This window comes from Balaenoptera borealis (assembly GCF_965194805.1).
Source record: "Balaenoptera borealis genome assembly, chromosome: 10".
In the NCBI taxonomy this organism is placed as follows: Eukaryota; Metazoa; Chordata; class Mammalia; order Artiodactyla; family Balaenopteridae; genus Balaenoptera; species Balaenoptera borealis.
Window position 1 is genome coordinate 11,927,042 of NC_138874.1, and position 27,142 is coordinate 11,954,183.

General features: G+C 40.4%; 1 protein-coding gene across 5 annotated transcripts in view; it reads left to right on the forward strand.

The window, feature by feature from the left end:
* Window positions 1-27,142, forward strand: part of PCNX2 (pecanex 2) — a 281,650-nt gene that overhangs the window by 76,788 nt on the left and 177,720 nt on the right. For all 5 annotated transcript variants that reach the window (XM_082407553.1, XM_082407550.1, XM_082407549.1 and 2 more), the window contains 3 exons: window positions 5,467-5,638; window positions 11,156-11,266; window positions 12,540-12,631. In XM_082407553.1, coding sequence (XP_082263679.1) covers window positions 5,467-5,638; window positions 11,156-11,266; window positions 12,540-12,631 — 375 coding nt within the window. The remainder of the gene's footprint in view (window positions 1-5,466; window positions 5,639-11,155; window positions 11,267-12,539; window positions 12,632-27,142) is intronic.

A 27,142-nucleotide genomic window follows, 5' to 3' on the forward strand; every position in this document is an offset into this window, starting at 1 on the left:
AGTTGATTTACAGCGTTGTGTTAGTTTCTGGTGTGCAGCAGAGTGATTTGGTTATACATATACATATCTATTCTTTTTCAGATTCTTTTCCATTATAGGTTATTACAGTATATTAAGTATAGTTCCCTGTGCTATACAGTAGGTCCTTGTTGGTTATCTTTTTTTTTTTTTTATTATTTTATTTTTTTTGGCTGTGTTGGGTCTTTGTTTCTGTGCGAGGGCTTTCTCCAGTTGTGGCCAGCAGGGGCCACTCTTCATCACGGTGCGCGGGCCTCTCACTATCACGGCCTCTCTTGTTGCGGAGCACAGGCTCCAGACGCGCAGGCTCAGTAGTTGTGGCTCACGGGCCTAGCTGCTCCGCGGCATGTGGGATCTTCCCAGACCAGGGCTTGAACCCGTGTCCCTTGCATTGGCAGGCAGATTCTCAACCACTGCACCACCAGGGAAGCCCTATCTATTTTATATAGAGTGGTGTGTATCTGTTAATCCCAAACTCCTAATTTATCCCTTCCCCACCTTTCCTCTTTGGTAACCATAAATTTGTTTTTCTGTCTGTAAGTCTGTTTCTGTTTTGTAAATAAGTTCATTTGTATCATTTTTTTCGATTCCACATATAAGTGATATCATACGATGTTTGTCTAACTTACTTCACTTCGTATGATCATCTCTAAGTCCATCCATGTTGCTGCAAATGGCATTATTTCATTCTTTTCTATGGTTGAGTAATATTCCATTGTATATATATGCCACCAAGTGTGGGTCATAGAATACTTGCTGGCTAGGATTTTACTGGGGTTCAGCTTCCTTAGGGTAGTGGGCACCCATCCCCAGATCTCCTTCTTTTGTGCCACACACAAGGGGAACTGAAGTGTATAGTTAAAAATTTTCAGTATACATCCAGAAAAAATGAAAACTTTAATTAGAAAAGATACACACACTCCAGTGTTCATAGCAGTACTGTTATAATAGCCAAGACATGGAAGCAGCCCAAGTACCCATCAATAGATGATTGGATAAAGAAGAGGTGGTGTATATAAACAATGGAATATTACTCAGCAAAAAAAAAGAATGAAGTATTGCCATTTGCAGCAACTTGGATGGGCCTAGAGAATATTATGCTTAGTGAAATAAGTCAGACAGAGAAAGACAAATACTATATGATATCACTTATGTGTGGAATCTAAAAAATAATACAAATGAATCTATCTATATACAAATCAGAAACAGACTCACAGACAGAAAGCAAACTTATGGTTACCAAAGGGGAGAGAGGGGAAAGGATAAATTAGGAGTATGGGATTAACAGATACAAACTACTATACATAAAATAGATAAGCCACAAAGATTTACTGTATAGCCCAGGGAACTATATTGAATATCTTGCAATAACCTATAATGGAATATAATCTGCATAAAAAAAAACCCAAAACAAATCACTATGCTGTATATCTGAAACTAACACAATATTGTAAATCAACTATACTTCAGTTAAAAAAACGTGACTCTAAATATAAACAGGTGAATTGCTAAAGCAAGCAGCAAATCCTTATTATAGTGAAGAGAGTTCCACGTAGGTAGACATAGTGTCTCAGAGGGGCTGGACAGAGCAGCAGGTGGTTATTTTTCTACACCCTCTTCTGGTAGGAGCCCTCTTCACCTTCCTGAGTTCTTTCAGGAAGAGGTGACACCTTCCAGGAGAAGCTATTACGAATGATTTCCCCCCCACTCTCTCTTTACTTCACATGAATAACATTCACGTCATGTGTCTAAAGAATGAGGATTGCGAATGAGCTTGATCCGAGTGAGGTTGAGTGTTGGGCCTAGAAGGATCCAGTGGCAAATGCAGTCACCGTCTGAGTCAGTTTGGGGAGCCAGTGGGAAGTAGCCAGTCAGCCAGCGGCAGGGTCCAAGCCCTGGCTTGGCCACACTGCAAAGCCTGGGACAAATTTCTTCCTCTTTGTGCCTCAGTTTACCCTTGGCAAAATGAGAGTAATAGTAGGGCTTCTTCGAGTCCTACTATTATAATATTTAATATATTTAATATTTAAAGTAGGTAGAAGAGTGCCTGAGGCACAGGAAAGCAGGATAAATGGTAGCCTTTGCTGTTTTACATCAGCTTGTCAAAAACAGCTGACCTCTGAGTGCGGCCAGACAGGAACTTGTGCAGACTCAGCAGGTGTGAGGCAGCTCTTTTCTGCCCTCTGGGCTGAGGAGCAGAGAATTCGGATCTGCACGAAGCCTGGAGCTGGCACGGGTAACGGCAGAGATGGGATGGGGCTGGCATGTCCTGGTTGCTGACAGCCTCGGTTCAGTGCCCCTGGGTTCAGACACCCCATCTTCCTTATAACAAAACCCTTTTATCACTCTGTCTCCCTGTCTGTCTATCTATCCATCTCTATCTATCTATCTATCTATCTGTCTATCATCTGTCTATCTATCTATCTATCATCTGTCTATCTATCTGTCCATCCATCCATCTACTTATCTATCAGCAGCAAGTTTGAAGCATCTGACCAGCCCCCTCTCTTGGTAAGAGGACAATTAGAATGGCCTGGTCCCCTAGCCACAAGCACCACTGCTCTCCGGGTGGGGACCTGTAGGTTTGGATAGATTCTCTCACCTTACCCTTTCCTTGCCCTGCGACCAGAGCACCGCCTGTGAAATTGTATATGTAGGTGGAGTTAATGGGAGACCCAAATGCATGTGTAGACCAGCTTTTGTAAAACAGTCTGCAAGATGCCCCAGAGCAGAAATCAGCAGTGCTTCCCCAGGGCATTTGAAGGTGAAAAAGCAGGTGGGAAACACTTGGACAAGTTTTAAAAGATTGTGATCAGACTTCACCTGGAGGAGCGAGTGGAATTTTTCTATTGAAAAAAAAAAATCAATCCCTGGGAGGTTTTATGATTGAATCCTATGTGAAAGAAGGAACTGGAGAGCAGGGAAATTTTATTAGTGGGTGTTCTTAGGAATCAAGACAAATAAAAGTGACTCACATGCCATGTATTAGCGATATGCTTAGAATGGTTTGGGGACCCAAAAGATAGCATGATGGTGAGGGCAGCCTGTTTCTAAGGGAGCCTTAAGGTTTGTCTCAGAAATTACAAATAAAAAGAAAGCATTCCCATGCCCAATAAATAAAGTTTGACTTGGACGATCCAAGATGATATCTTAAATTTGTTCAAAGCCATAGACTCCCAGTTCCTGGAAAAAGTATTTTTAACCTTTTAGTAACAGAAAGAATCAGGGCAAGTGGGAAGTAGCTATTTAATTATATTTCTGAAATGGTATCAGTTTGAGGAAAGATCTCATATGCTTGTGTATTTGTATACTAAGTGGCTATCTATACCAAGCAATTTATTTTGCTATTCACTTGATAAGAAATGCATTAAGATTTCACTTATGCTTTAGTTTCAAATTTTTTTTAAATGCAGAGGAGGTATCCCCTTACCCATTAATCTATGACCTAGTTGGATTCAAAAGGAAATTTCATAAGAGTATAAAATATTCCTTTAAGACTGAGTCTGGACTCAGGGCCAAACATAGCCAGCCCCCATGGACAGCCTGTGTTTTCCTTCCTATTAAAAGATGGTCTCGGAATAAGACTATTTCTATTATAGAAGCAGTGGCAATTTAAATTGCATTTCTAAATATGTTCAAGGCAGTGACTTTAAAAATTCATATCCAAACTTGTATCACTTTCTTTTTTTTTGACGTATTTCCTAGTCTTTTTATTTTATTTTATTTTTTAAACACCTTTATTAGAGTATAATTACTTTACAATGGTGTGTTAGTTTCTGCTTTATAACAAAGTGAATCAGCTATACATATACATATATCCCCATATCCCCTCCCTCTTGCGTCTCCCTCCCACCCTCCCTATCCCACCCCTCTAGGTGGTCACAAAGCACCGAGCTGATCTCCCTGTGCTATGTGGCTGCTTCCCACTAGCTATCTATTTGACATTTGGTAGTGTATATATGTCCATGCCACTCTCTCACTTCGTCCCAGCTTACCCTTCCCCCTCCCTGTGTCCTCAAGTCCATTCTCTACGTCTGTGTCTTTATTCCTGTCCTGCCCTTAGGTTCTTCAGAACCGTTTTTCTTTTTTCTTTTCTTTTCTTTTTTTTTTTAGATTCCATATATCTATGTGTTAGCATATGGTATTTGTTTTTCTCTTTCTGACTTACTTCACTCTGTATGACAGACTCTATGTCCATCCACCTCACTATAAATAACTCAATTTCGTTTCTTTTTATGGCTGAGTAATATTCCATTGTACATATGTGCCACATCTTCTTTATCCATTCATCTCTCGATGGACACTTAGGTTGCTTCCATGTCCTGGCTATTGTAAATAGAGCTGCAATGAACATTGTGGTACATGACTCTTTTTGAATTATGGTTTTCTCAGGGTATATGCCCAGTAGTGGGATTGCTGGGTTGTATGGTAGTTCGATTTTTAGTTTTTGAAGGAACCTCCATACTGTTCTCCATAGTGACTGTATCAATTTACATTCCCACCAACAGTGCAAGAGGGTTCCCTTTTCTCCACACCCTCTCCAGCATTTATTGTTTGTAGATTTTTTGATGATGGCCATTTTGACTGGTGTGAGGTGATCAAACTTGTATCACTTTCATCTTGACTTTTTATACTCAAAGTAGTTCATGAATTGCAAATAATATTCTCTCCCTAATTCATTTTTGTTGGTTTTTTGAACCTTATGAATTGTGCATTGATTTGTGAGAGGTAAATTAATTCTTCATTGACTTTTGCCCTGGCAAGTTGATGTTATAGCTTTTCCTTAATTTTTCTATCCATTCCAGAAGAAGAATAAAACAATGTGTCCTCTCGCCTCTTAAGAACATTTTGAAGGCTAAGATGAAATCGATTAAGTTTTTGGTCCTCCTCAGAGGACAATGCATATAAATAGCAAATGTTTAAAAATTGATTATTCCACTGTGCTACACTGAGACATTTTGTGCAGTCTCTGCAGGTATAATTTGGCACCTGTATTGTCTTGCTTTCTAAGACATAAGGAAATTGAAGCCTACAACTTATAATTCTATTTCTTGTTAATAATGGAGCTCAACTTAGAGCATGCAGAGCAAATAGTGGTTTAAATTAGTTTTGCACTTGAAATGAACAACACAAATGGAAGTTTCACTGTGGGGGAAGCATTGAATTAGATCTAGATTTTATCCAAGGCTGGTAATTACATTTTCAGGTAAATCTTGCTGAGTCTGAGAGACATAACATTCTTTTTGATATTGTTATTCTTCTTTGACAGAGTAAGCATCAGGGTATTTTTTTTTTCCCTTGGTGTTTTGTGTGTATGAATTATGGCGGGGGAGGGGTGAATTGTTATATGCTGTAAGTTGTGTAATATGGTATAAATGATTGACTATGAGGCTTTTGTTATTTAATCAAAATTAAAGGTACCATTCAGAAATTGCCTTTGTTTTCTAGGGACACAACCAAATCATAACATACAGCAGACCAATCTATTTTTGTGTGCTGTGTGGCCTTATTTTGCTTCTTGATACTGGGGCCAAAGCCAGGTACCCTCCCACTTACATTGTGTATGGCCTGAAGCTCTTCTCTCCAGGGTCTCTCCAGTCGGCTAGGGACCTCTTAATAGGTGAGTTCATTTGGGGGTTGTGGGGAAGAATATAGAGGTGGGAGGGTATTTCTCCCCGTTCTTTTCTTTTTTTTTTTTTAAATTTATTTATTTATTTTTGGCTGTGTTGGGTCTTCGTTTCTGTGCGAGGGCTTTCTCTAGTTGCGGCAAGCGGGGGCCACTCTTCATCGCGGTGCACGGGCCTCGCACTGTCGCGGCCTCTCCCGTTGCGGAGCACAGGCTCCAGACGCGCAGGCTCAGTAGTTGTGGCTCACGGGCTTAGTTGCTCCGCGGCATGTGGGATCTTCCCAGACCAGGGCTCGAACCCGTGTCCCCTGCATTGGCAGGCAGAGTCTTAACCACTGCGCCACCAGGGAAGCCCCTCCCCGTTATTTTCTGAATCCCTCATTGGAGAAACTTTCTTACTTTATTATTGGATTGAGAGATGCGCATTTTTCTCTTGGCTTGCACGCTTTCAGAAGATGGCCTGGGAGCCAGAGCCCCGAGCATCCAACAAGGGGCTTATTCTAAAGGATGTTGATATCCATGAGCAGGGAGCTGCAGCATCATAATAGCTGAAGACTGGTGGTTGAGGTGCCTGGTGTGTGGCGTCAGTGGGGCTCCCCAGGGTGGAGGCGATTTTGCCATTAGGGTGGCAGCCACAGCCCCGCCTGCACGGCACAGATGCTCTGGTAACACGTGAGTGGACATGGTTCTCAGTTCAGATGGAGTCCTGGATATGCCGTCACCCAGCCTTCCACTGGTGCACTTTACTTGCCTTAAGGTCTAGGCAGTGTTTGATGTAAAATGCTCTATTTACACAAGTGACCTTCATAATATAATGGTGTAGAGCCCCAGCTTCGGAGCTAGATGGCTGGCTGTTTGAATTCCAGCTCTGCTTCTTTACTAGTTGTGTGACCTTGAGCAAAATTCAACTGTGATATGGGGACAAAAATAGTACACACCACGGAGATTGTTGCAAATTTTAGATGAGTTGGTATATTTAAACACATAGAAACGTGCCTTTAACCAGGTATTAGCTATTATTATCTTTATTATGCAAAGAGGCTGCCCCACTGTGCGCCCACAGCTCCGAAAACTTGACTGACAAAGCTCTGAGAATTCTTGTGATGACATCCAGAGGTTTCCACACCTGCTAACTTGTGATTATCTGATCCCATTGACCAGATGAATTGATAAAGGACAGTTACCAAAGACACCACCCCCTGGATCTGTTACTTGCCAGCCAGAAATTTTACTCAAGAGGAGATTGTCAAAGCCATCATTAGGACCAGGACAAGAGAGAAACAGGAACTGAGTACATGTGAGGTTGTTTACCATCATGTGTCTGAAGATGCTCTTGTGCCTGTCACGCGGAGGAAGTGGTCCTCCTCTGACTGGTGCTGGGGCATGTGGAATAGCGGCTGGAGTTGTGCCTTATGGGTGATAATCTCTGTTCCCCACTGCCACTCTTGGTTTCTGCTCAGACCACCAACGTACCACAATGGAGAGAGGCGCCAGAGGAAGAGGAGGGGCAAGGGAGACAGGAAGATCTGGTGTCTGCTGACTTATTCTGCTCCCAGGGAGGAAGGGGTTGAATGTGAACCAAGGGTAGGAGATGAGTCCAGTGGCCACTGAGCAGGTGGGAAGGATGGAGAAGCTCTTTGTCATATGTCATCCAAGAAGAGAACATCAGATAACAGAACAATAGAAGGAGGAGAAAGCACAGTGACAAGAGACAAGGAATCTGGGGGATAAAATTGGCACAAGAAGAAAGACAAAGTCAATGGTGGGACTAGTTGCTTTTGTAGGCTGAGGGGTGAATTAAGGAAATAGAAACACTCAGGGTGATATTCTTACATAATTTATTTTACTTTTATGATCTTTCATATATGTTCAGAATATCACTTCTCTTTCATTATAAGGAAAAAAAAATTTTTTTTTTCCCTCCAGGAGGAAGGTGAAGGGCCTTCTTAGTCAGTGCTCATTTCCTTTGCTGACCTCTGGGCTGAAATTTTTTATTATTTTCCATTTGGGTAACTTCAGCAAAAGCCTATGAGCGAGACTGGCTTTGTAATCATCCTTTGGATGAGAAAACCGAGAGGTCTTCGGTTCTTAGAACCGTATTTCCAGAGGAGCAGTAACAAAGCTAGAGCATGCCCTGAAGAATGTGGCCACATGAGCTACACTGGGTCAGCAGATGGGGCAAGGGAATGGGGGCGTCCAGCCTACAGAAGAAATGCTTGAGTCCTAGAGGCACACGTGATGGCTGTAGGTGGTTAAAAGGCTGCCAGGTCGAAGTGGGAGGGATTTTATTCTCTGTTGTTCTCTGTTGGTGTAGCTGTAGTAACTAGTCCCAGTGGCTAGTAGGTGGATTTCGGCTCACTGGAAGCCTGGTGTTGTGGTTTGGTTTAGAGCTGTACAGTAGGGCCGTGGGTTGCCTAGTGATGCGAGAAGTTCCCTGACGTGGGAAGAACTCAGGCAAGATGAGACAGCCGTCACTTGTAGAAGGGTTCCACGCGCTGGGTAGGTTCTTTATCAGATGGCCTCTATGGTCCTTTTTCAGATGTGAGAGTTTGATGTTTTATTTTAGTCTTTAGGACCATAATCCCTTACCTACACTAATGCAGCTTCAAGGAGGTAACCCTTGGAGATGGTGGAGGTTTTGTAACCAGTGACTGAGATGGATCCACCCTCATCTGCACTCCGAGACTCACATTTCCATGTCTGTGTAAAGACTTGTCTCTTGGCCCCAGGAATCCATGTCAGCACGGCATGCTAATACACAGATATGGCATGTAGGAGACACACAACGTATACAGTCATACCAAGTTCACAGTCTTGGTTTTACTTCCATGTTATTTTAATTCTGCTTACCTCCCCCAAGCCCCAACCTGCAAATATAGTAATGAATATTCCTATTCACATAACGGAAGAAAGAAGCAAGTTCCAGTATTTTTATTTATGCATTGTCCTTGGAAAGAAGTGGAACTGTACCAGAAGTTTCTGCATTTATGGTAATTATTAGGCAACATGAGGAGTAGGGAAGATGTGAGGGAAAATTACAGGCGCTGTCAGCAGGACGCTGAGAAGAAGAGTCTTTGTGCACAGGGAAAGTTGCCAACAACCACAGGGACTTTTTGATTGTTTACTTATGGAAAAAAGGACAAAATCATTTCGGCAACTTCAAGTGGAATTTTCTAGCCATCCTCCTGATGCTTCTTCATTCACGTGCGCTGCACCCTGACATTCACGTGACCTCCACCTTCTTCTGGTTCCACCTGCATGGCTCTGACTCTAAAGACGGGAGGTTTCCTCTGTACTTCATCCTGGGGAAGACCTAGACCCTGGGCTCCCCGTCAACTGCTGTCCGTCCTGTGCTGTGTCATCTAGCTCCTGCTCTGCAGGCACAGCCAGAGAATCTTCAGTTAGGACTTCCTCGTGTCTCATACCATTTTATTTTCCCCCAGCATCATTCATTGTGTTCCAGTTCTTTGCACTTTATTAGTTTGGGTTTTATTGCCTAATGTATTTCTTATAGAGAATACTTCTTTACCCACGTTTTGCTGCACAGTTTCCAGTATTTGTCTACCATTATTATATTATTTCACACCCATACTTTTCCCTGTAGTTCTTCGTTTTTGGTATAGTTTTCACTGCACACAACACTTGAGAATGTAGACCAATGCCCATGAAGAATGCAGCGTACCATCTAATCTTCATTGCTGGGTTTTGAGTCCCAAACTTAAGAAAAGAACTAGTCAGTTTGCTTAAAATCATATGAATTAAAATGTTTATGCTCAAAACTATATGTCCTGCTATTAAGTGTCTGTTTATTTCTTATATCTTTCCTTTCATATAAAAACTGAAAAAAGAAATTGTTATATAGTTATGACTAGCAGATCCATACTTGTGTCTTATTGCTGACTTTTTTTTTTTAAACTTTATTGAAGTACAGTTGATTTACAGTGTTAATTTCTTCTGTACCGCAAAGTGACTCAGTTAAACATAGATATATCAGTATACTCTTTTTCATATTCTTTTCCAATATGGTTTGTCACAGAATACTGAATATAGTTCCCTGTGCTATACAGTAGGACCTTGTTGTTTATCCATCCTATATGTAATAGTTTGCCTCTGCTAATCCTAAGCTCCCATTCCTTCCCCCGACCCCCCCTTGTTATTGCCGACTTTGATTGAGAAACGTATTACTCACAGATGCTCTGGGTTTTCACCATATAGTTAAAATCTTGCCACAGACAACATTACAACAAAATCACCATGTGTGTCAAAATATGGCTCCAATCCCAAACAAAGGCCCGTTTGTCATAGCCATGTTCATTACATAAAATTTTATTTCCCCACATTGTTGGAACAGTTTCTTGGTATTGTTGTAGTTGGGTTTGCCCCTTTTTATTGTAGCGGGGTTAACCCACGATTAGCCAGAGAATGGGACACATCAGTACTCTCATCGCTACAGTTTCACTGTGGAAAGTCTGCATTTCCAGTTTTTCAGAAATAGCTGAGACGCGGTCCCCATCCTCCCTACCTGCACTTTTCACCGCAGTTTATACATGGGGTTTGGACGTAGTTCCATGTTTAGGTGTCTTAGATTTCAAATCAAATTTCCTTAGTTTTATTAGGGTTTACCAGTATCAAACTTCATTGACTTTCCACCCAATAGACTGAGACAGAAAGGTAGACAGATGTACTGTGGCACCACTAATGGGGGTTTCTGTGTTTCTCTGAAACCCAACTCAAATAGGATCGAGAAAGAGAGAATGATGGGGAAATTGCTGTAAAATGCAGCTCAACTATGTGTTATTTTCCTGAACAAATGATCTCTGTGAGACATTGAATTATAACATATGGATGTTTCATCCAGTTGCACTGTTACGGTTTGGGAAGCTGGCAGTCTTCCTCTCCTCAGGCAGGGTCCCTTTCATCTCCCAGGTGACCTGCGCCACCTGAGAAGCAGGCCCTTCAGTGTCGCACCGTCATGGCTGTGGAGTTTCTTAGTTCATCACCACTCTCCCTTGCTGCTCCGTGGGTCTGAGGTTCTGAGTGAAACCTGAGTCTCCACCGGGTATTTAGAACAGAACAGACGCAGCAACTCAAGCCCTGGAGGTGACAGAAGCACAAAGCAAGGAGCCTTGCAGGAAGAGACCCTCTTAACAACTGTGCTTGGGTTTTGCACGATCCTGTAATTTTCCTGGTCCTCTTTTCCCATCTCATTTCCCCTAAGTCCAAGTCTGTCATTGCAAGCTGAAGGCCGATCTGTTCTCTACCCACCATCCCCATGTGTCTGCTCAGTCCCAGGCCCGCCTCTTCCTCAAAAGCAGCACCTTTATTATTTCCACGGGCCTGTCTGGCTCCACCTCCAGCCTCCTCCAGTGGGTAGGGGAGAGGAGGCCGTATTATCTCCAGGACCTGGGCGGGGTGGGCTGGGCTGAAAGGGGGGAGGGAGGTGGGACTGCAGCGGGAACCTCGGCCACCTTTCCCGCGCGCTTACCGTCAATTTTGTCTGTTCACTTCCAGTATTTCTATATTGCTTCCCTGCAATCTCCCTCCTTGGGCTCTTCCCGCAGATCAACACTTTCTGCATCTATCTTTTGGAGCAAATTGACATGCTGTTTTTTGGAGGTTCTGGTAAGTCTTGTTCATTCTGTTCGTCCTGTAAAAAAGTCTGAAGTTCAGATAAGGGCTAAATAGCCTCAGGCATGGAATGAGATCTGGACAGTTAGGTGTTCTTTGTCCTGAGCCTTTAAAGGACTTCAGCTCCGGTCGGTCAGGTTGATGGTGGGCCCTTCTAGATTCATTCACCCAAACTGAAAGTGGTCCACCCAGCTTGACACAAGCGGAAAACAGGGAAGCGTAGAATTCCATGAGCTTTGCACTAGGTTTAAGGCTCTTCTAAGTATTCTTTGGAAAAGCTGTATGTGTGACTGTGTGTGAATGTGCGTGAGTGGAGGTGAGTGTGTGCGCCGTGTGTATTTGAGCATGTACGTGTCTGAGTTAGTCTGGGAGCGTGTGCGTGTGACGTTGTGAGTGTGTGTGACATTGTGAGTGTGTGTGGTGTGCGGGCCTGTACAGACAGGTGACCTATGTCCTTTCATTTGGTGTGTACTTTAGATTCCAACCAAGGTGGATAAAGCTTCATCTAATGCTTACTTGGAGACTTTACCCAGATTGCTTACCTTTAAAGTTTACTCTTTTCTAAATGGAGACTAACATGCTGATCTCATAGCGTTGCTGTAAAGATTCCATGAAATCTGTACATAAAGCACAAGAGCGTAGAGGGCAATTAATTACTGCTGCCACCTCCTTGTACACACACAGACACACACACACTCACACACACAGGAGTGCTTTCTTGTTCTTTTTATCTATCTATCTGTCTATCATCCATCTCCCTCTGTCCTTATCTCTGTCTCCATCTCTTTCTCCATCTCCATCCCCATCTCCGTCTCCATCCCCATCTTTATCTCCATCCCAATCTCCATCTCCATCTCTCTCCTTTCTTCTGTTGAAATCGCGCCGTCCCTGATCTTTCCTGGGCCAGCAGCTTCCAACTGTAAGCAACAAGGTCTCCCCACTTCCACACTGACTGGTTCACACAGCCTTCCAAGAATGTTATCAAAAGTTCTTTCTATCTGTGGTCCTCCTGAGTTGTTAGTTAACGGTCAGTGTCTTTCTTGTACTAAGAGTCACCCAGGGCTTTTTGACTGCCCTGTAGATTGATTTTTTGCCCCTTTCGCAGGCATTTTGCATCTGAAGGCTACAAACTTCATTTCTTCTTCTTTTTTTTTTAAAAATTTTTATTGGCGTATAGTTGATTTACATACAAACTTCATGTCTTACCACATTTACTGACCGTGAGACTTGCCAGTCTAGAAGGGAGCTCTTGACGTTTGTGTTCCAGCTGTTTCGGGGATGCTGTCGGCCGTTTACAGCGTGGCCCGGAGTGCTTCCGCCGCAGCTGTGCTGCACATGTTCTGCTTCAGCGCCGTGAAGGTAGGTATGAGGCCCAGGGCCTTCCTCTCACATCCACTGAATTAACTGTATTTTAAGTAAACAAATGTCTCCTCCAATTTCAAGAGAAATGGGATCTGAGCACATTAGGAATAAGAGGGCCTGGCGGATGAAGCCTCAGTGGTTTGGAAGATGCATTGAGATACCCGATGTGCCACGGAGCACAAAGCCCACCTAGTCTGACCCCCTGCCCCCTCCAGGTGTCTGCCTGGCTTGGTCAGTTACTGACACTGGGCGGGGCTTCTGCTTAACATGGTAAAGGGATACAGTTGCATCAAGCTTTATGGACAGAGAACAGGCATGGCTATGACAGTAAAAAATTTTAGAATCCAGAAAACAGATGGACCATAGATTTATCCAGATGGAGAAAGTTAAAACCCAGCCTGGCAGCAAGGAAAACCTACGATGATGAAAAAACAAGATAAGCATTAACTTTAGGAAAACAGCAAGAGGTATCAGAAAAGCAAATGGTACATGCGTAGCTGAGCTGTGAATAGTATTTTGTATCTATGGCGATCTGAATAAGAGTTATAACTGTAATGACAGAATGGGGGAGGTGAATGTGTGTGTGTGTTTGTGTGCATGCGTGTGCCCCTCTTGGGGAGGTCTTTTTTTTTTTTAACATCTTTATTGGAGTATAATTGCTTTACAATGTTGTGTTAGTTTCTGCTGTATAACAAAGTGAATCAGCCGTATGTATACATATATCTCCATATCCCCTCCCTCTTGCGTCTCCCTCCCACCCTCCCTATCCCACCCCTCTAGGCTGTCACAAAGCACTGAGCTGATCTCCCTGTGCTATGCGGCTGCTTCCCACTAGCTATCTATTTTACATTTGGTAGTGTATATATGTCAGTGCTACTCTCTCACTTCGTCCCAGCTTACCCTTCCCCCTCCCCGTGTCCTCAAGTCCATTCTCTATGTCCGCGTCTTTATTCCTGTCCTGCCTCTTGGGGAGGTCTTTTTTTTTAAGGTTTTTAAAATAACATTTATTTCTTAAAAGTTAACATGTGCATAATAGGAAATCAAAGAACACAAGAAGCAAAAAACAAAGTCATCCATCATCACAAGTCTTGGGGAGGTCTTAATCTTGTCTTCCACATTAGAAAGTCAGCAAATAATATCTGAAGTTGAAAAAAAATCAAGAAGTAACAAAACAAGCATGTTATCTGGAAATATGGAAGTAAATAGATGATGAAACAGGTGAAAGTCCCTGCCTTTGGGAAGCAGGAGTTGGAGCAAGGAGATGGATGGTGTGGGCAGGGGACCACTGCTGTTCATCTAGGCATGCAGAACTGCAGAAGGGCCATGAAGTCTGAAAACAATAGCACATATAACGTGTTCAGGGGTATCTTCAATCAGTAAAAAAGTAATTAATTTATAGTATACATATTTCTTGACTTTATGGACACCCTGCCTTTAACGTGTTACACCACAATTACCTCTTTGATAAAATAAAAATTAAATGTAAAAAAGTAAATAATATATGTTCCAAAGGGTTTTAAATATATATTATATGACATTTATTAATTAACTTTTTAAAAGATTAGCTTAAAATCATATTAAACTCATCAATGTCAGTGGCAGAAAGATAATTGTTTATTCCCCTTTGTGGAAGAGAGGAATTCAACAATATTATCTTCTGATGCATCACAGTTAAATTTCTCTGGGGTAATCAATGGCATAATTCCCTCCCTCACTCCTTCCATCCTCTTCATGTGGATATTCTTTTTTTACACTAAAAAAAGAGAGAGGAGAAGGATCTTTTTTCTAGTACACAACGGTAATGTACATGCTTCTGGTGGCTCTGTTTGTTACCACATTTATACTGTCATGTAGAACAACAATTATATAATTAATCAGTGTTTCTGCGTTCTTTCCTTTTGAAATACATTCCTTTATTCTGTCACAAGACCCCAGGTATTTCATTCAGGAAAACTCCTTAGGTATTTTCTGAAAACCTCTTTCACCTGCCCTTTGTTAAAATGACTGCCTATAAAATTTTGGGGCACAAACTTTTCCCTTACAGGACCCTTTATAATTTGCTCTGTTGTGTTCCAGTCTCTTTTTGTTTATATATTTATTTTTTATTAACTGTTTGAAAGTCTGGTTCATTGAGATATAATTTGTATGCTGCAAAATTCAAGTTTTTAATACACATAATTTGGTAAGTTTTGATAAATGTATATAGTCATGGAACCAATGCCACAATCAAGTTACAGAATATTACCAACTCACAGGTCCTATTGTATCCCTTTGTGGTCTGTCTCTTCTCCCTATGCCAACCTTTGACCACCACTCATCTGATTTTTATGCTTATACGTTTTAAAAATCAACTTTATACAATAAAATGCACTAGTTTTAAATGTGCAATTAGATGAGTTTTGATGAATGTGTCACCATCACAGCCATGATGCAGAACAATTCTACCACCACCACATTTTTCTTCATTCCCCTCCCCAGGCGCAGGTTCCTGCAGCCACTGATCTGCTCTCTGTCATTGTAGTTCACTTTTTCTAGAACTTCACATAAATGGAATTATGCAGTATGTAGCTTTTGGAGTACTTCTTTCAATTAGTACAATGCTTCTGAGATCCAACAGTGTGTCAGTAGTTTGTTTCTTTTTTATTGCTGAGTAGCATTTCTGTGGTTATTTCCAGTTATTGAAAATTATGAATAATATATATATATGCATATAACTTTATAAGAAACTGCCAAACTGTTGTCCAAAGTGTCAGTACTGGTTTCCATTCCCCCTATAATCTTTGAGATTTCCAAGTGTTCCAAATTCTTTCTAGCACTTAATGTTGTCAGTTTTTAAAAGTAGTAGCCATTCCAGCATGTGCTAGTATCTAACTGTGGTTTTAATTCATATTTCTCTAATAACGATTGTTGTCGAGTATGTTTTCATATGCTTGCTTGCCATTTGTGAAAGATCATTGGTGAAAAATCTGTTAAAATCTTTTACTCATTTAAAAATTGTATCGTATGCTCTTATTATTAAGATAGGAGTTTTTTACATATTCTGGATATAAGTTCTCGATCAAATATATATTGCTCATATATTTTTTTCCAGTTCGTGGCTTGTATTTCCATTTCATTAACATTACTTTTCAACGAACAGAAGTTTTAAATTATTGTGAAGTTAAATTTATAAGTTATTCATTTTACGGTTTGTACTTTTTATGTTCTATCTAAAAATATTTACCTAACGCAAGGTTACAAATAACTTTTTTCCTAAAAGTTTTGTAGTTGTAGCTCTTACATTTAGATCTATGATCCATTTTGAGTTGATTCGTGTGTATGAGATGAGGTAAAGATTGAGATTCACTAGCACAGTTGTTGAAAAGAGTAACCTTTCCCCATTGAATTACCTTGGAAACATTGTAAAAGATCAGTTACTGGCTACTGGTTTATGGTCCAACGTGTAAGGAGTTCGGGAGTTATTATGCCATCCTAAGAATAAGTGAAAAGCTGAACAAACTGAAAGAAACAGAAAGCTCTTCTTAGACTCATCAGAGAAGGGAGGAAGCAGGGCAAATTCCTGCTTCCAAAACTGGAGAGACAGACAGGTAAATACAGAGGAACAGGAACCCAGGAGCAGAAACCTCTATGGGAACCAGTACCAGGGGTAGGAAAACCTGAACAGTGATTGACAGATTGCTGGAGGCTCAGTGTAGACAAGTCTGAGGGTTAATAACTCCAGGTGAATCCAGTCATCAGGGAGCCCCACACTTTTGTGAGTTTCACCCCCACTAGCTCAACCAGGTTGTCAACAGTGAATGTTGGAGAAAAACCCCTTCCTGCCTTCCGCAGGTAGAGGGGAGAGTAACCATTTTGAAATATACCAGAGCATTCTGTTCTTCTTAACGAAGCCTGCCTCCAGATTTTACTGGAGCCTAAACTACTGGGATTTTTTTCAGAGCCTAACTTACCTGGAGGAGGGGAAATACCAAAACTCCAGTTTGGCTCCAGCCTTCCATGTGAGGGAAGGGAAGTACCCAACTCCAACCTAGTCCTTTCAAGCCATTCTGTTCCACCTAAGGTGGGGGTGGGACTCAGAAGCACTTGTGAAGTTCACAGTCCAGAGACACAGGGCCACCAAAAGATAGAGAACTAATCCCAGGACTGTAGAATACCTTTCCCCTCAACACGTTAATACCGCATCACTAAAGGTCTGTTTACCATAGTTCCTTTTACCTGTTAACGTCATGTCTGGCTACCAAGGAAAAAATTACAAGGCATACTAAAAAGCAAAAAACAGAGTTTGAAGAGAAATAACGAGCATCAGAACCAGACCTAGATATGGCAGGATGTTGGAATTATCAGACTGGGAATTCAGAACAGCTAAGATTAGCACGCTAAGGGCTCTAATGGGTAAAGTGCTCAGCAGGCAAGAGCAGATGTGCAATGCAAGCAGAGAGGTGGGAATTCCAAGAAGGAATCAAGAGGAAATGCTGGCGATCAAAAACACTCTAACAGAAATGAAGAATGCCCTCGAAGGGCTTATAAGCAGGCTGTATATGGCTGAGGAAAGAATTTCTGAGCTTAAGGATAGGTCGATAGAAACTTCCAAAATGGAAAATCAGAGAGAAAAAAGACTGAAAAAACCCCCAGAATATCCAAGAACTGTGGGACAACTATAAAAGGTATAACATGTGTAATGGGAATACCAGAGGAGAAGAAAGAATGGTACAGAATATGACTGAGAATTTCCCCAAATTAATATCAGACACCAAATCACATATCCAGGAATCTCAGAGAACACCAAGCATGATAAATGCCAAAAAACTACAGCCATGCATATTATATTCCAGTTGCTAAAAATCAAAGATAAAGAAAAAAATCTTGAAAGATACCAGAGGATAAGAATACCTTGCCTATAGAGGAGAAAGGTAAGAATTGCATCTGACTTCTCCTCAGGAACTGCTATAGACTGAACTGTGTCTCCCCAAAATTCCTATATTGAAAACCCTAACCTCCAATGTGATGATATTTGGAGATGGGGCCTTTGGGAAAGAGGTTTAGATGAGGTCATGAGGGTGGGATCCTCATGATGGGATTAGTGCCCTTCTAAGAAGAGAAGAGACACCAGAAGTCTCTCTGCCATGTGAAGACACAGAGGAAATGCAGCTGTCTGCAAGCCAGGGAACCTTCACTAACACCTGGCCATGCTGGCAACATAATCTCTGACTTGCAGCCTTCAGAACTGTGTGAAATAAATGTCTGTTGTTTAAGCCACCCGGTCTATTTATTGTACTTTTTTATGGCAAGCTGAACTGAGTAAGACAGAAACAATGCAAGCAAGACAAGAGTGGAATAAAATAAAGCGTTGAAAGTAACACGCACACACACACATCTAGAATTCTGTACCTTGCAAAATTATCTTTCAAATGTGAAAGATAAATGTAGACTTTCTTGGACAAATAAAAATTGAGGAATTTTCTTGTGACTAGACCTGCCTGGGGAGAAAATATTTGCAAAAGACATATCTGATAAAGTACTGTTATCCAAAAAATATACAAAAAACTTTAAAAACTCAACAATAAGAAGAACTTAACTAAAAGTAGACAAAAACCTGAATAGGCACCTCACCAATGAAGATGTGCAGATGGCAAATAGGCATATGAAAATATGCTCAACGTCATATGCCATTAGGGAACTGCAAATTAAAATGACAGTAAGATACTAATACACACCTATTAGAATGGCCAAAGTTCAGAACCCTGACAACAACAAATGCTGACAGGCATGTGGAGCAACAGGAACTCTCACTTATTGCTGGTGGGGATGCAAAATGATATAGCCATTTTGGAAAACAGTTTGGCAATTTCTTACAAAGTAAACATACTCTTACCATACAATCCAGCAGTTGTGCTCCTTGACCCTCTTTGAAAACTTAGGTTCACACAAAAACCTGCACACAAATGTTTATAGCGGCTTTATTTAATAATTGCCAAAAACTTGGGAAGAATCAAGATGTCCTATAGCAGATGAACAGATAAACAAACTGTGGGGCATTCAGACAATGGAATACTATTCAACATGCCCCCCTCAGACACACATCCCCAAATAAAGTATCACGCCATGAAAAGACTTGGAGGAATCTTAAATGAATATTTCTAAGTTAAAGGAGCTAATATAAAAAGGCTACATATTGTAAGATTCCAGCTATATGACATTGTAGAAAAGACAAAACTTTCTGCATCTACTGAGAAGATCATACCGATCTTTTTTTTAGTCTGTTGACAGGGTGAATTACATTGGTTCACTTTTAAGTGTTGAATCAATGTTGCATTTGAAAGGTGAACCCCAGTTGGTCATGATGTATTATCTTTTTTATAGTTTGCTCAATTTTATTTACTAATATTTTGTTGAGAAATACTGTGTCTATGATCATGAGGTTTCTAGTTCTCTAGTTTTCTTTCCTAGTAATGCTTTGTCTTATTTTGTTATAAGGTAATGGACTCATAAAATGTGTTGGAAGGCATTTCCTTCTAAATTCTAAAAGAGTTTGTATAGAATCGGTATTATATGTTTTATAAGTGATAGAATTCATAAGTGAAGCCATCTGGGCCTGGAATTTTCTTCATGGGAAGGTTTTAAACTATGAATTCCAATAAATATCATGTTATTCAGATTATCTAATATTGAAATAGTTATTTCCTTCAAGGAATTTGTCTATTTTCTCTACATTTTCTAATTATTGGCATATATATTATACTTTCAAGGTCCATAGTGTTTGTAGTGATGTCTCCTCTTTTACTGCTAACATTGGTAATTTGTGCCCTCTCTTTTTTTTCCTGATCAGTTTGGCTAGGGGCTTACTAATCCTTTTGAACTTTTTATATAATAAGATTTGAGTTTATTGTTTTTATTTTTTATTTCCATTGATTTCTGCTCTTATCTTTATTATTTCCTTCTTTTTGCTCACTTTCGTTATAATTAGTTCTTTTTGTCCTTATTTTTTTTAAGAAGGAACATACATTATTTTATACTCTCATTAAACAATCAATTATCTTATAAAGGCATTAAAAATATAAGGAGAAAATTATCTGTTTTATTTACCTTGCTTTTTACAATTTCCATTAATGTACATTGCTTTGTGTAGATCAGTCTTTCCATTTGGTATCATACTTCTGTCTGAAGAACTTTCTTTAACAAAATTTGTAGTGCAAGTCTACTGGTAGTGAATTCTTGCAGCTTTTGTCTGAAAAATTCCTCATTTTTGCCTTCATTTTTGAAGGTATGTTCACTGGTATAGAATTCTGGGTTGACAGCTTCGTTTTTTCCCTTTCAATACTGTAGATATGTTGGCACATTTTCCTGGATTGTATAATTTCTGATCAAGATCTGCTGTTATTCTAATGTTTGTTCCTTTGTCAGTAATGTTCTTTTTTCTGTGGCTACCTTCCAGATTTTCTCTTCATCTTTTGTTTTCACCAATGTGAAAGTGATGTGACTAAGTATATGATGTTTATTTTTATTTTACTTAAGGTTCTCTGAGCTGTTTTTGAACTTTTTTTCAATTGATATTTCCAAATCCTCAGCCATTTTCTCTTGAAATATGTGTTCTGCCTTGTTCTGTTTTTCTTTTCTTCTTGGGCATTCAATTATATGCATATGTTAGACTGTTTTAATAGTGTTCCATGTCTTTCGGATGCTATGTTCTTTTTTTCCCACTGTTTCTCCTTTGGATTTTCTTTTGAATAATTTTCATTGACCTTCTTTAAAGTCACTTATTCTTTCCTGTGCTGTATCTAGTCTGCTGGGAAAGTCAGCAAAGGAATTGAAAAAAAAAATCTCTTATATCATGTGTTTTAATTTACTCCTAGCATTTCAGTTTGACTCCTATATATAGTTTGTCTCTCTTTCGAAATTACCCATCTGTTTATGAATACTGTCCACCAACCCCTTGATCTTTTGACATTAATTATAGTTATTTTGAAGGTAAGATTTTGTAAGGTGCCTGTTGTTTTCTTGTCAGAGTGTGACCATACTCTTGTGAATTTTTACATTTGACATGGAACTGTCATTCATCAGTATTTAGTTTTGAGGAGAACAAGAGTGAGACCAACTTTAATTTTCCCAGAATTCTTGTGTAAATCTTTCTTATCATCTAAACTTAAAAAAAAAGCCATAGACGATGACTAGACTAGACTTGGACCTCTTTCTTTAAGTTTTCTGGAACACCATGAACACTTTTCATATTGAAGGCTCTTACAAATAGTTAAAGTTTCTCCCTCTTATTTTTTGATTAATGATATTATTGATTTTGTTTACATGGTCTGTTTTAAATTTTTTTATAATCTTTTTTTGTTGTGTATGTTTGCCGTTCATGTCTCTCATTCCTGTTCTCATGGTCTACTTCTCTTTATATTGTTCCTTTGTGTTCTCGTATGGTATCTAGAGTTTCTTATTTCAACAACAACAAGAACAACCACAAAAACAACAACAAATATTTGTTGGGAAATTATCATGTACCAGGAACTTTCCATTTCGTAGCAACGTACTGAAACTGAATAGTGAGTCACAGCTGCCCCAAACACACAGGTCTCATCATACCCTATCATCTCTTCTCCCCGACCCATGGTTACATGTGTTTATATCATCTATCTGCTCAGGTGGACATTTGATTTGTGACCCCTATCTGGTAGTCAAGCAGAAATTGAACTGACTTGTGTCAGAAAAATTTAAGGCTCCCTGACCAAATCTTTCTAGAGGTACCTCAGGTTTAAAATATAGGAAGAGAAGAAAGTGAAACAAAGAATGTTTCAGTAACATACCACCAGTTCAGATATATCTTTCCCCTGGAAAAATATGTTATTCGTGGACTTTTAGGTGGTTCTATCAGGAATCTTCATCCCAGGGATATGAATGAGATACCTGGGACAGTGGTTGTCTTTACTTCGTCCTCTTTGCTCCAATATCCCGACACTGGAAGTGACCAAATAAAACCTGTTGCCTCCAATACAGCCGAGGTGTCCAAACGCTGCCATCCACAGATGTTTGAGTCCAGGCATTATGTTGTCTGCCAACCCCATGGCCTGCCTTAACTCCAGCTCTTCCACCTCTGATTTAGTTGATGTCAGCAGGGATTTAGTGAGATCTTTTCCTGCTTACTTCCTCAATACACTTCTGTCTCTCTCTGAAATAGAGAGTGGGAATTTCAGTCATTTCAGTCGTGTATCAGATGTCAAAATCTTCTTTCAGACTAGTCTCATCTGTAAGATAAGATCCAGCATAAATTCCTCAAAGCCTATGGCTTATGCACAAGTACTTTCTCTAGTTCCCAGTATAGATTTATGCTTTTTTCTTTTTGAATATTTATTGGACATTTAATGGGAGGAGGAAAGCTAGTTCCCTGTGTTCTTTTTTTTAAAAAAATTTTTATTGGAGTATAGTTGATTTACAATGTTGTGTTAGTTTCTGCTGTACAGCAAAGTGAATCAGTTATACATGTACATATATCCACTCTTTTTAAGATGCTTTTCCCATATAGGTCATTACAGAGTACTTAGAAGAATTCCCTGTGCTATACAGTAGGTCCTTATTCGTTATCTATTTTATATATAGTAAGTGTTCCCTGTGTTCTTAATGCCATTTTGACCAGGACCCAATATTTCATCCTCCCTTGCAAGCTTGAGCAGCAAATGGTATCTGATGGAAATATTCTTTTCTTTGGTTGATGGAAATGGGAACATGTAAGCTCTCTGTAACTGAAGCAGTAGCTGAACAGTTCATATTCACTGGTAGTCAACATATATTTCTTTGTTTAGAAATGGCTTTGCCAGGGACTTCCCTGGTGGCGCAGTGATTAAGAATCCGCCTGCCAATGCAGGGGACACAGGTTCGAGCCCTGCTCTGGGAAGATCCCACATGCCGCAGAGCAACTAAGCCCGTGTGCCGCAACTACTGAGCCCGCGTGCCGCAACTGCTGAAGCCCACACGCCTAGAGCCCGTGCTCCGCAACAAGAGAAGCCACCGCAATGAGAAGCCCATGCACCGCAACGAAGAGTAGCCCCCGCTCGCCGCAACTAGAGAAAGCCCGTGCACAGCAATGAAGACCCAACGCAGCCAAAAATAAATGAATAAATTAATTTAAAAAAAAGAAAAAAGAAATGACTTTGCTAGGTACTGTAGTGATATGAGAGGAGAAACAGTCAGTTCTTTCTCCTCAGGAGTTTAACATTCATCAAAGCTGATGACATGCTGTGGCTGATCAGAAAAGAGAAAAGCCATCAGAGGAGGTGGTTGCTTAGTGCAGCCTTCAAACGTTTTGCAGTTGGGCTGAGAACCTTGCCATAGACTATGCAGTCAAGCATGTGAAACAGTTTCATCCGAGTTAGGAATGAATGATCACGGCAGATGGAGGAGATGGTAAGGATATTAACCTACTGATGGTGAAGGAGAGGGGTGACTGGATACGTGAGCAGGATATATCAAAGTTACAGACAATCTTTCATGCAAGGCTAAAAGTGTATGTTTTTCGTCCATTGGGTATGATGTGCATCACAAGAATACCGGTTGCCTGAAAGGAACTTATAGCAAAAAGAGGTCATCAGCTCTAAGGGTGTTGAATGCCATAGACGAGCTGATGGCCTCCGCTGTGATGGAAACACGGTGTTAAAAAGTTCCCAGTTGACATCCCAAGTCACTCCATGAGTGGTCAGACCAAAAACGTTACTTCCAGATTCTCCGTCAGCTGTCTCACCGCTAAATCATAACTGTTTACTCTAAATCTTTGATTTATGATGAACCTTTGTCTCATGCTTCATGCTTTTGGGCAGGTAAGCCTCATTTGATAGTAAAAAAATAATTCATTGATAATAGAATCATGGTTGAATCTATAGAAGACAGAATATTCTTCCATCCTCAGATGTTTTCCACAAAAGAACAACTCATGGGACTTCTTAGATTAATTCCTAAAGGAGAAGGTGTATGTTCTGAAAAACCCATTTTGTATGACAAGTGTTTTTTTTTTTTTTTTGCCATGCTGCACGGCTTGCAGGATCTTAGTTCCCCGACCAGGGATCGAACCCGGGGCCCCCCCCACAGGCAAAGTGCCAAATCCTAATCACTGGACCGCCAGGGAATTCTGTTTACAAGTGTTAAAGGCTCATTATCAAAAGTAATGTACGCTCCTGGGATTGTTAAATGACTTTTTCTTGCAAAATTCTTAGAGGGTTTTGGAAGCTGTTGAAGAATCTGGTATTCAAGAAGAAGTTTGTTTGGTTTTTACCTAGCTGTGGGACAGATGCTGTCATTCCCTCACCTCCCCAAGTCCGACTCCCTCCTCATAGCAGATGTTGCTAGTTGATCACAGCATTTTTTCTCACTGAGGTCAGCAGGGCTCCGCGATGCCCAGACAGTAGTACAGGCAGCCAGTACCAACTGATCAGAGCTGGTCCAAGAGATAAAATCTATTTACTATTGTGGGCTGAGACTTTTATTTCTATTTTCCTTTCTGTTTATGGTCTGCCATTGGCGTAAGTCACTGTTGGATAAGAGTTAATAGATTCCACTTTGAAAGCACACTGCCAACTCTGTGATGGGACTGAACACTTCAGAGGCTCTGGGGTTTACTTATGTGTTGAAACAGGCTTTTGACCAGGTGAAACTGGGGTGCTTTGAAAGATTTATTTAATCTCAAAGAGGTACTGACTTCCTTACTCAGCACAGAAAAAGCATCACTTGTGGTAAATAGTAGGATCCGTTGTTAGAGAATCTTAACGTTCTATCTATATTTTGAAATACCTTTTAGTTAAAAATAGAGCAGTTTGCATTTCTCCTTTATCATTTGTAAGTCCTGAGTTTTCTAAAGGTCTCAGATAGACTCTCCACTTTAAAAAACAGCGCCTATTAAATGCTGTGAATTGAATGAATGTGTTTAACAAATTGGCAAGGGCATCCTTAGGAAAAAAGAGAAGCTCGCCCACCTTCAACTTAACATACTTATCCAGGGCTGTGATTCCACTTCTTGTTTAATGACGCTTTTGTTTATGACTTTTATGCTTACACTTTTCACTCCTAGAATTGACTTTTTTTTTCCTTTTATCTCTGCTGCGCCGTGATGGATTGATGGGCCCTTGTGAACAATTTCAGCATGTCAGCTGCCTTCCCAGAGATGTGTTTCTCTATCTGGGTCTTGATATGTATTTACATCCTTGATTTTTATTATTCTCACTTGATAGAAGCAGATTGAGGGACTGGCATTTAATTTTGCTCTCTGGAATATGAATTAGGGGAAGAAATTTTATTCCTCTTTTAATTTCATATTCTTTTTGACTCATCCAGGATGGTAGCAAGTAGCATGTAAATGGACTCCCTCATTAACTTAACTACTTAACTACTAAATCACTGTCAAGTGATGTACAGAAACAACCAGAATATTTGCTCCCTAGAGAAATGGCTCAGTAGTTAATTAGCTGGGCTTTCTATATGTCTGGATAAACCATGATTTCTATTGCTTATTATCCCTTATAAAGAGATTCTATTTTATTGATGGCAAGGGCATCCAGAGGTTGAGGTAAATTATTATAATTTAATGTTTCCCAAGCATCGTTAACAACTGCTATGGGAGAGTTTTCCCCATATTCTTCTAGGTACTACAGGGTTGCAGCTAAAACAATGGCATTTCCCATGCATTCAGGTCTTAAAATCTAATATAAATATAAAACAAACTCATAGTTCTAGAATAGTTTTAGTTCTGAAATAGACCTTACATATCCCCTGTCCCAAACCCTTCATTTTATTACTTAAAATGAGGAAATGGAGGTCCAGAGAGCGATTAAGTGACTTAACATCACACATCGCAGATCCCAGATCTTGTGTCTTTTCAAAAATCTCACTTCTGTGCCATCCTCCCTAGCACATTTGAAGTATAAATATATTTTTCTAGGCAAAAGAACCGTTCGCAGGCATATAAGATACTTTGCAGATCGATGGTACTTTAATTTTCGGAATAATTTCCCAAGTGTTTTCTCATTTGCCCTTTATTATAGCTTCATGTAATACATAAGGAAGATAATAGCATTTCTATATTCCAGTGGTGAATGTGAGCCCAGAGTGCTGACGTTATTTGCCTAAAGGCACATGGCTAATTCACATTGTTTTTTTTTTTTTTCAATGGTAAAATGGATTAGTAATACCTACTTCATATGAATGTTGTCAGAAGTGAATGAAATTAAATTGATAATATATATAAAGTGTCTAGCTCAAGGGTTTTCATTAAATGGTGTGGTGCGCAGGATTCTGAGATCGCCCCAAGACCCCTGCCCCCTGGTGTGCCCACCCTGTATAATTTCTGCCCCTTGAGTGTGGGCAGGACCTGTGAGTATGATAGGGTGTCCCTCTTGTAATTAGGTTACATCATCTGGCAAAGGTGGAAGGATTTTGAGGTGTAATTAAGGTCCCTAATCAGTTAGCTTTAAGTCAATCAAAAGAGAGATTATCTGGATGGGTCTGACCTAATCAGACAGGCCCTTTAAAAGAAGAACTAGAGGTCAGAGACAGAAGAAACAGCAGACACCGTCCCCGTGGCCTTGAAGGAGTAAACAGCTGTGTTGCAAATAGCCTATGGAGAGGACCACACATCATAAGGATGGCCTCTCAGATCTGGAGCAGATCCCAGCAAAGTCAGCAAGAAAATTCAGTCCTATAGCTGCAAGAAACTGAATTCTGCCAGCCAGAAGTGAGGTTGGAAGAGGACTCAAGGCTCAGGTAAGACTGCAGCCCTGGGCAACACTGTGAATTCAGCCTGGTGAGACCCCGAGCAGAGGAGCCGGTCACGCCCAGATGGCTGATGCAGGACACTGTGAGATCATACTTTGTGTTGTTTAAGCCACTGTTTGTGAGGATTTGTTACACTGCAGTAGAAAGCAAATTCAAGTGGAAATTATTATTAGCATTCTTAGTTGATGGTGATGATGTTGATGAACCATAATGGTGATAATGCTAATAGTAATACGTCTGAAAACGAAATCCAAGTTTTCATTCACTTTTATTACGCTAGACTCCAGATTATATTTTATGGCTAGAACCATGTCACTTCTAGCTGCAAGGGGATGGGAATTACAAGTCTTTTAGCTGCCTGAACAGCTAGTAAGGAAGCGATGACTGGTGGGGAAGAAGGGCAGATGGATGTTGGATGGGCAGTGAGTACTTTCGGTCACATTCCCTTCCTAGAAAGTTAAACACGTGCAGTTGATCTCCAAACCCAGTTAACACTGGATTGTCAGGATCCTCAAGCTAGAGTTGGATGCCTTTGACAGCGGCAGTGGACACTGATTTGGGGGGAAAACAGGAAGAAGAATGATACCTCAGTTGTTCAAAATGGAATCGCAATTGCTGAGTAAAGTAAGATCTGGAGTCGGGTTTGGGCAGGAAGCACAGAGTTTGAAAGGGTCAAATCCAAGATATGTAGTGGAATCAGTATTGGTAGGATTCAGTGGCTGTCCAATTTGGAGTGGGGAAGTTGGGTGGACAAGAGAA